The sequence below is a fragment of the Pangasianodon hypophthalmus genome, chromosome 20, assembly GCF_027358585.1.
Source record: "Pangasianodon hypophthalmus isolate fPanHyp1 chromosome 20, fPanHyp1.pri, whole genome shotgun sequence".
NCBI lineage: Eukaryota > Metazoa > Chordata > Actinopteri > Siluriformes > Pangasiidae > Pangasianodon > Pangasianodon hypophthalmus.
Window position 1 is genome coordinate 9281177 of NC_069729.1, and position 10853 is coordinate 9292029.

A 10853-nucleotide genomic window follows, 5' to 3' on the forward strand; every position below is an offset into this window, starting at 1 on the left:
ACCTTATTAGACAGCAAATTCCAGTGAGATCATTCTTCCGGTTTTGATAAAGCCAGCCAGGTTCCTTAAAAGAGACATGATTTCCCCATTCTTCTTTTTTAAATGTGGAACTCCATAGAACATGCATGCGCTAACATGTGCATGTGATTAATTTTATATTATCTTGTGCAGTTACTGACAGTTCATTTCCCATATTTTTGCATGTTTACAATTTACATTTACAAAATTGGACAAATTAATCTTAAACCAGTAATCTACAGTACATTTAGTGTATTTCAGAAAATTTGTTCAAAATGTCTGCTTGTTTGCTACTATACACTTACACCCTGGCTTCTCCATAGATGCCAGGACTGGAGCCAGAGCAGACAGCTGACAAGAGATTGCAGTTCCTGTACGCCTCAGGTTTTCCTGTGCTAAATCGGAGTATGCTGCTCACCTGGTGCATGTATATTCTTCAGGTGTGCTGGCTGGACCAAGAACAGACTGCAGGAAGGGTCACGCCAATCATTTTTACCCAAGGCCAGGTTGTGCTCAACTGCTGTAAAAATTCTGCATTCTGCAGCATTAAAGGTGAGTCATTATGTACCCAGACATAGATAGGAGTTCCACAAATCTTTTTACTTCATACATGTCTTACTTTTTAAGACTGTTTAATATATGTCAGTGTACCAAAATACTCTTGAGTTCCACAATGGCATAGTGTGTGTTTGTTATAAATCAAAATCACAATTAGATCATTAACCTGATTTACAATAAAGCCCCAGGAATGAGCTCCAGAGCTGAAAGATCCCTTGTCAGTGATCAGAAGAAAGGATGTGAAATTTATTTTTATATAGTGTACATGTTGTTTAAAACTATATGACCACCAATCCTCCTATCAGCTCAAAATCTTCCAGATTTAAGAAAGAAGAAACAGAACAGACAAACAAACAAAACCAAAATGAATGGTTTTGAAAAAAGACACATGAGGTAAGACTGTGGATATATAATGTCATCACTCATCAGGTGCCTGAACACTACACAGTGGTTATGAGTGCCACCAAGTGGGAACACTTGGAATCAGACAACAACTTCGTATTCAGAATGGATCAGCCCATTCCTGTCTACTTTGTGGCACTGGCTGTAGGAGACTTGGTATATGCTGAGGTGGGCCCCAGGTTAGCAGCACACACTCAAGATAATTTGTTAATTCTTATATTGTGCTAAACTAAATTTATTGTGATTATACATTTAAACTGTAGGGACTTTCAAAGAACATTTAACTTAAAGAAACTACTATGCAGAGGTGGGAGGCATAGTGGTAAAGTGATTAGCACTGCCGCCTCACAGTTTTCAGGTTTGATCTTGAGCTTGAGTTCTGTCTGTCTAGATTTTCCTCTGGGTTCTCCTGATTGCCCCTCTGTGTGAATGAGGGAGTGAATGTGTGTGTGAATGGTGCCCTGCAATGGACTGGCATTCCATGTGGGGTGAATTCTGCTGGCATATACCCAGTGTTCCCAGGATAGAATGCAAGATCCATCTCAATCATGACCAGGATAAAGCAGTTTATGAATTAATTAATGAGTAGATACTAAGAATACAAAACTGAGTGGAATCATAATGAAATTGAAGCTTTGATGTGGCTGCTAAAAAGGAGTATGTTGTATGTGATTGAGGAATTTCTGTTAACAGGTGTTTGGAGAAGGTGAGATACCTGTGACAATGTTTTCAAGTACATCTTAAGGTCAGTAACTCAATTGCACAACAGTGGACCACCCCTGAATGACTGTAATACATACTGCAATGAATTAGCAATGAGATTTTCTTTGTTAGGTATGATGTGCTGTTCATGCCTCCATCATTTCCATTAGGAGGAATGGAGAATGCCTGCCTGACCTTTCTCACTCCATGTATTTTGGTGTGTAACTGCTCACTTGATGATGTCATCATCCCTGAGATCTGCCATAGCTGGTTTGGAAACTTGGTTATTAATGCCAGCTGGGGAGATTTCTGGCTCAATGAGGGCTTCACAATATATTCCCAATGCCGAATCAGCACAGAGGTAAATGGTAAGGAGAAAATCCAATATGCATCCTGTAATTCTAATCGTTTTTAGGGTACACTAGGTGCATTGCATATTTACATTAAGTTAAAAGGTGCTAGCCAAGTGGAGGAATGGCCATGACAGTAGTTTATATTTGCTAATAGCTGATATGCATTACTCCTCTTAAGTTATGAGACTTATTTTTTAGGGGAGGCCTATACCTGTCTACAGGCAGCAACAGGTAGAGCTTTACTGAGACAACACATGGACAACACTAAAGAAGTCCGTCCTCTTAACAAACTACATGTCACGATTAAACCAGGTCAGCAAATATGTTCTCATCTTTTCCCCCTGTAATAAGGATCTAACTTTTTTCCCAGTGGAACACGTTTTTAGCTGGTTTGAAGAAATTTATCAATGTCATTTTAGTTTTTAAGGCTTCCTCTCATTATCAGTTGTTGATGCTTATGGCACATACAGTGAAACAGCTTGTGAAAAATTCAATTCAATTTTATTTATATAGTGCTTTTAACAATGGACATTGTCACAAAGCAGCTTTACAGAAATACAGAAAAAGGCTGCTACTTTGTGTCCTACCTGGACCATCTTGCCAAACTCACTTTGATGATTTCCTCAAGGTTCACATATTTAACAACAAACATTCTGCTATTTTGATATATTATTTACATAGTATAAATATGTATTTTCTATTGAATATTTATGATGTAAATTGCAACTACTGCCCCCGGAGGGCATATGTGGTCAAGTTTAAGTTTTGCAGTGTGATTGCTGAGGATATTCTCGAGTTCTTCCTAGATTATTTCCCTGACCTCAAAATGAAGATCCCCCACAAAGCTGAAGGTATGAAGAAAGAGGCAGTTAGACCAGACTGTGTGCATAGTGTAAGTAGATTGTGATGAAGTCTGTACTCTCTGTGGATACACCATTAGGTTTGGACTTTGATAGCTGGCTGAACATTCCTGGTTGGCCCCCATACATACCAGATCTCTCTTTATGAAGCCAGCTGATCAACTGGCTGAACTCTAGGGAAACAAAAATGTAGATATTATTACCATCTGTAAAACTAACATCCAGTTGTGTTACACTTATTAAACTGTCTACTTTTGGGACAAGATCCTTGAGAAATCTCCACTTCCTGATTGTACCACTAATATTAACTTTGTTTAGGCCATATTTATAGCTGATGTATGCTCTTTTTGAATTAGACTTGAATTGATATTGGTATTAATGACGTGATGCGTTTCCCGTGTTTACCATTTTGTTTGTTTATGTGAGCCAATCTTGATTGTTTTGATTCAAAAGTGTTTGTGACTGTACTGGAGTTGTTGGGATTTTTCTTTCTGCGTCTTCTTTCTATTCTGTATTCTAAAATATAGATTTTGACCAAAAAGTAACAAAAAAGTAAAAACAGACCTGCCTCCCCACCTTGAGCCTCTATCGGATTTTCCGCTGGAACAGTCACGTGCTGATATGTTAAAGCATGCATTCGAGCAGGTGGAGGTAACTGACAGGGAAATGATGGGGCAGCTCTTACCTTTCCCCATTTTGCTATAATTAGAGATTGTTTATTCTGAGTGAGCCAGGACACTCAGACAGGCGAAACAATGACCCAGTTGTTGGCACCGAAAAGCTGCAGGGAAATGCTTTTCCACTTGGCTCCTTATAACTCCATGGCAGGGCACCTCGGGTTGGATAAACCACTAGCCCAATTAATGGCTCACTTTTATTTGCTGGGCATCAGCGGTGATGTACGCAGGTGGTGTGTGTCTTGCCACAAATGTCAGCTGTTGAATCCGCTGGCCATCTCAAATGTGCCATTGCGCCCTCTCCCTGTTTTCGAGATCCAACAGAATTGGCCTGGATCTCGTCGGGCCATTAGACTGGTCAGCATGTGGATATCACTTCATATTACTTCTGATGGACTATGCCACATGATATCCCAAAATCGTGCCTCTGAGAACAATCTCCACAAAGAGCATAGCAGAGGCACTGTTTTGAGTAATCTCCCAAGTTGGGATCCGAAAGAGATCCTGACTGATAAAGTCACATCGTTTGTGTCTACGTACACTACGCAAACATTATGAATTATTGAGGATTAAAGTGCTCCACTAACTCGTCAGTTTGAGGATGATAGATGCTGGGTCTATCATCCTCAAACTGACAAGTTAGTGGAGCACTTTAATCAAACGCTTAAGAATATGATTTGTAAGTTCCTGCACAAGATAGCTGGAATTGGGATAAATGGTTGGCAGCTCTATTATTTGCAGTCTGGGAGGATCCCAAGGCCTCCATGGGGTTTTCCCCATTTGAACTATTATATGGGCGGAAGCCCAATGGAGTGTTGAACATGATTAAAGAAAACTGGGAGGACGGTAGCAACATCCAGTAAAAATGAAATTCAATATGCCATGGACCTTTGAGAAAAACTCCACACATTAGGTAACATTATGGGAAGATTTGCTCCAGGCCCAGGAGAGGCAGCAATGGCTCTATAATAGGCACTCCCAACTGGGAAAGTTTACACTGGGAGATAAAATCCTCGTATTACTTCCCACCTCCAGTTCGAAATTACTGGCCAAGTCATACGGCGAGTGGGAGAGGTCGACTATGAAGTTCTGCACACAGACGGCAAATACCACCTTAACCTCTTCAGACAATGGAGGGAGACAGTCCTTGTTACACTGGTGACATCAGAGGCAGAGAGAGATGAGTTGATCTCAGCTGATTCCACTCCGGTCCCAGACCATCTCTCACCGTCCCAGAGGGCAGAGTTTGCCAGGTCGTAATCCAAATTTTTGGACAAGTTTTCTCCCCTGCCTGGTCACACAGACCTCATAGAACACCACACAGAGACTTCTCCTGGTGTGGTTGTGTGCAGCCACCCATATCGCCTACCTGAACACAAAAAAGTGGTTCAGGACAAATTATGAAAAATGCTGGAGATGGAAGTGATCAAGGAGTCCCACAGTGACTGGAAGAGCCCCACTGTGGTGATACCCAAGGCCATTGGGGTGGTCCATTTTTGTGTGGACTTCCATAAGGTGAATGCAGTTTCTAAATTTGATGTCTGTCAAATGCCATGAATTGACAAGCTCCTAGATCGGCTAGGCATGGCTTGTTTTTATTTGACCCTGGATTTGACCAAGGGCTATTGACAGATTCCCTTGTCACCAAAGTCCAAGAAACAAACGGCTTTCTTTACACCATTCGGTTTACACCATCACACTTTTGTTCAGGCCTTTCGGGGCGCCGGCCACGTTTCACAAACTAATTGACCAGGTATTATGGCCCCACATTGCATATACCGCTGCATATTTAGACGATTATAATAGTCTATAGTAACGATTGGGGACAGCATATGCAGCATGTGAGGGCAGTCCTGAAGTCTTTGAGGTGAGCCGGGCTAACAGCGAACCCAGCGAAGTGTGTAGTTGGGTGGGTGGAGGTATGGTATCTGGGCTTCCACTTGGGTCATGGGCAGGTGGGTCCCAAATTAATAAGACGGCTGTGATTGCTACCTGTCTGAGACCCAAGACCAAAAAGGAGGTAAGACTGAGGTTCCTGGGGCTGGTGGGATATTATTGCAGGTTTGTGCCTAATTATTCGGACCTCACCAGCCCACTGATTGATCTCACTGGAAGTCCAGTAGTCGGGGCAGTGCCAGCGGGCCTTTGTGAGGGTTAAAGCTGCTATCTGTGGGGGCCCTTTGCTTCACTCCCCTAACTTTTCTCAGACAGAGGGCTACGGGCTGTTCTGTCCCAGGCGGTGGAAGGGGAAGACCGCCCAGTGCTGTACATCAGCAAGAAGCTTTCAGCTCTCACGAGTCTAAGTCTAAGTACAGCACGGTGGAGGAGTGTTTAGCCATCAAATGGGTGGTCCTCACGCTCCGGTACTACTTACTGGGGTGCTCGATGATGATTGGGGGGGGGGCTTCTCCCTTCAGTCTTCTCCTCAGAAGGTGAAATGCATGCTCAATTGGGTTAAGGTCTGTGATTAACTTGACCAGTCTAAAACATTCAGCTTTAATGGAATGTTTGATGGAATAAAGGATGAAGTCCTTTTTTGTGTTGGAAGTGTGTTTGGGTTATTGTCTTGCTGCATGATGAAGTTCCTCTCAATTAGATTGGATGCATTTCTCTGTAAATTGGAAGACAGAATGCACTCATTCTGCATTCGTTCTGCTACTACCATCATGAGTTACATCATCAATAAAGATTAGTCAACCTGTTCCAGAAGCAGCCATGCAAGCTCAACCCTTGACACTACCTCCACCATGCTTGACTGATGAGCTTGTATGTTTTGGATCATGAGCAGGTCCTTTCTTTCTCCACACTTCAGCTTTTCCATCACTTTGGTAGAGGATAATTATGGTTCCAGAACGTTGCGGCTCATCTCTGTATTTCTTTTCGAATTCCAATCTGGCCTTCTGATTTTTATTGCTGATGAGTGGTTTGCATCTTGTGGTATGGCCTCTATATTTCTGCTCTCGGAGTCCTCCTTGAATGGTGGATTGTGATAACTTCACCTTGCCCTATGGAGGCTGTTGATGATGTGTCTGACTGTTGTTTTTGGGGTTTTCTTCACAGCTCTCACAAAGTTTGTCATCAACTACTGTTGTTTTCCTTGGCTGACTTGTTCAAGGTCTGGTTGTTACTACATCAGTGGTTTCTTTCTTTTTCAGCACATTCCATATGGTTGTATTGGCTATCCCCAATGCTTGTCCAATGGCTCAGATTTTCTATCTTTTCTAAACTTCAAAGTGGTTTGCTTTTTCTTCCATAGACAGCTCTCTGGTCTTCATTTTGGTTTATCCTCTTTAACAACAAATGCAGTCTTTACAGGGGAAACCCAGGGTTCAAACCCAGAGTAGATATTCAGAGCTATTAATTGTTAAACAATAATTTAAACAGGGCACACCTGGGCAACAAGAAACACCTGTCAGTCACATGTGCCAATATTTTTGATCACTTAAAAAATGGGTTGGTTCAAACAAATAGTGCCATGTTCTAAGCTGTTCAACACATCTAGATGTAAATATCAGGAAATGAAAGCTGAAATTCTATCATCTTATATTCATCTTTTGAGCTCAAACCCAAATGTCTTCAGTGTATAGCAAAAACAAAAGAATGACCATTCCAATACTTTTGCAGTGGACTGAGCAACACAAGTAACTAAAAAACAAAAGTAAAATTCACTGCACTGACTTACCAGTCTAGTGGGACGTGTTGTGTTGTAATAGGAAAATAATCCACACCGGTGTGGTGTGATTCGGCCCAACACAAAGCAGCCTGGTTTATACTTGATGCATGATTTGGTGTCCGCGTTCAGAAGCAACAGCAGTGAGAGTAGCATTATTATTCACATATTCACTGTGTACTTTATGTACAGCCATAAGATTTAAAAGTGACATTCACTAGATGGCACATCAGAGCCAAAACATGCCTGTTGATCAGGTTTCATAAATATGAAGTACATAAATATGCTATTTGAGACACAGTGCTAGTTTGTTTATTGTAGGTAGATGGATGAAGAAATGTGCCCTTTTTTGCTGAACTAAGCTACCGCAGTGTGTCAGGATGTGTGAAAATGACAATAGCATGTATTAATTTAAATGTGGCTTGTCTGAATGTGACTCCTAGTTACATTTCAAAATATTTACACACAAAATCTGTCTTTGATATTTCCAATATTAATTTGTAAAATAAATGAATGAGTTTGGGAACCCGTGGCCAAGGTACAGCACAAGATGCTGAGGTCATATGCAAAGTTAGGGGTGTGGGTGGATAACTCGGGAGTCATAAACTCCTCAAACAGTGAACCATATAATCAGTGTTACAGATTTAACAAATTAATATGTCTGTATGTTGATGGATCTAAAGCAAATACATGTATATGCAGTATAACCCATTTAAAGGTAAGAAGTGCTACCTTGTTTATTTGTGATGCTGTGCGCAGCCATGTTGATTTGAGATCACTCCATAACTGGGGAAGGAACTTGTAGTTGAGAAGACAACTCCAAGCTGACGAGTAGTAATATCAAGTTGAAGGGGTATTTTCTTTGGCTTTTACTAGTTAGAGTTGGGGTATTACAAGCTACAACCTTGAGTCATACACAGCATTAACACTGAGTTATCATCACAAAACTTGAAGCATAGGCTGTTTAGAGACCCAGCACAATCTGATGCATTATCACTCAAATTGGCTACTGGGGGGCACTATTTGTGTTTATGCCCACAAAACTAAACGTATCTCTTGGAAAATAAGGTATACAGTGAAATTTCTTTTTTTTACCTTGATTCTTTTGCTCACATTATAAATAATTGCCTTTTGGACCATTTAGCTCCACCTACTCTAATTTGTGACAATTTGCATAACATGCGAAATCTACTTCTACAAACTAGTCAAACTACTCAGAAGAGTGTGAACCTCAAAACTATCAAAAACAATCAGTTCTTTTGATTGCTTACATGGCTTGACACAATACTTGAAAAGAATATACAGGAAAACATTTTGAGGTCATCTGCACAGTTTGGGGTGTAGTCATACATTGAAGGGGGGGGGGGTGTTTGTTGGGGGGACAGAGCTATGGTCAAATAACTCTTTCTCAGGAACAATAAGTTCGATCAAGCTGAAATTTGGTAGAATGCATCTATGTACTGATCTGTAGGTGGATTTTTAATGATGACATAATTACTTAAAAAACATTGCCACCATCAGCCAATTAGCTTTCAGCAGGCATTTGACAGGGTTAATACTGAGCCATCATCATGAAACTTCTGTGATAGGTTTGGTGAAGGGACCCACTACTATTTGATGCAGTCTAACTCATGTTTGTGCTATTCATGTTTGTGAACACGCAACTAAACATATCTCTTGGAAAATAAGGTGTAAAGTGAAATTTCTTTTTTATCTTGATTGTTTTGCTCAAACCATACAAAATTGCCTTTTGGAGTATTTACCTCTGCTCACTCAAATTTGTGATAATTTGGATAATATGTGGAACCTACTTTTGCGAACTAGTAGGATTATTTTTTTTTTTTTGCCAATCTTCACAATACCGATGTCAAACTGCTCAGGAGAGTAAGAACAAACACACCTGAACAAGCTAATCAAGGTCTTCGGGATTACTAGAAAATTACAGGCATGTGAGTTTGATCAGGGTTGGAGCTAAACTCTGCAGTACAGTGGACCTCGAAGGCCAGAGTTGAGAAAAGACTAGAGTGCAGCTGACAATTTAGTGAGGGAAGTAAGCTTACTAACACCCCTCACTGGCTTGTCATCCTGGTTTCTTTTGCTTCCTCTATTCGGATCACTGAGAACATCTAGTTGGCTCAGTTTTGTGTAGGTTCGAGTTGCTTGGGAGGTGGGAGAGTTAGGCTGTTCTTCAGTGAAGCAAAACGGTCAATCACTTGATTGTAACTCAGAATATCCACTGCATCTCTTTCAATTGTCATAATGGCTAAATGATGGAGTCTGTCCCATGGTGGACCTTAACCAGGTGTGGAGCTGGCATAAATCTCTTCTGGCTTAAGGTCAGTTTTGTAATGACCGGCAATCAGTCTAAGATTGAAAGGACGTAAGCTGAGGAGGACTACAGGCCTGGATCCCCTTCAGAAGCTCTGTGTTGACAGATGAAAAGCATTCATCAATCTCAGCTATCATTCTGTCAAGGCAAGGCAAACAGAGCTTTCTTTTAAGGTGTTCAGTGTTACAGAGATCACTTGCAGCCCAACAAGTAGATTCAGTCTTCCATGTGACTCCGTTTGCATCTCTGTCTCACATGAGTCAGCAATATGACTGTCCCTACACAAGACGCTTGTTCTCTCAAACACTGCTGTGACCTGTTCATCAGTGAGTTTGCTCCTCAAACGCACTGATGAACAGGCCACAGCAGTGCGTTTGCTCCTCAAAATGTCACACACAGCATCTTTTTATTCAACTGCCTGAGCAAGGTCTGCACCTTCCCTTTGTAAGAATTTGTGTAGACCCTCAGTAACTGAGAGAAGAGATTGAAAAGTGATCAGAACATATATGGTAGAGAATTTGCCAAGACTGGAATACAGCCCCAATGCCATGGGCATCTTGATGCTCAGAAGGCACTGAAGGACAGCACTCTTTCACTTTACCCCCTGCAACATAATGAACACAGATCGCAAACTGCTCAACATTCTTATCTTTTGCCTCATCTGCAATCACCGCACACATTCCAGATTCTTTTATTTCCTTAATGATGCTGATCGTCACTTCTTGGGTGCAGCATTTAATCATTTCATTTTGTGAAGAAGGTGAAGGGTATGTGCTGTGTGATTGTGTAGTGTGTGTTTGTAGGACTGGGTCAAATTTTAAGGAGTTTCATGCATCCTGTGAAGTCACTCTGGTTGTGACTGTTCTCTCCTTCACTGTATCCACAGAAAGGAATTCCTTGTTTTCCCAAGAACTGCAACAACACGGCTGAGGTATTCTCTTCTTTTATTTCTGAATCATTTGCTACATGCAGCTGTTTCATAACACTTTCATGTACTGCACTGCTTTTGTAACATCTCCAAGATTTTATGCTAGCCTTATGTGCTGGTGTTTTATCATGTTCCCTATAATTCCAGTGCTTTCTTCCAGTTTGTGAACCCACAGCTAGCCAGTGTACTGTGCTTGACATTTTCCCCCAAACATGCAGCCTGCAAAACAAAACAGAGCAAACAGAGCAACTAACACATTTTTAAAAACCTATAAATACAACTTAAATCCACCACTAGCGTTTTCGTGAGCAAGCTAACTAACTAGCCCCCTAAATGAACAAATCACTTCAAAATTC

At 41.1% G+C, this 10853-nt stretch overlaps 1 protein-coding gene across 1 annotated transcript; it reads left to right on the top strand.

The window, feature by feature from the left end:
* Positions 1–356: 356 nt before the first annotated feature.
* rnpep (arginyl aminopeptidase (aminopeptidase B)) lies at positions 357–3820 on the top strand. The gene is given in 8 exon segments (XM_053227281.1): positions 357–570; positions 665–699; positions 961–1184; positions 1813–2048; positions 2232–2376; positions 2775–2884; positions 2974–3033; positions 3036–3820. Coding segments are annotated over 8 exon segments (990 nt in total). The 5' UTR covers positions 357–425; the 3' UTR covers positions 3071–3820.
* The last annotated feature ends 7033 nt before the right edge of the window (positions 3821–10853 follow it).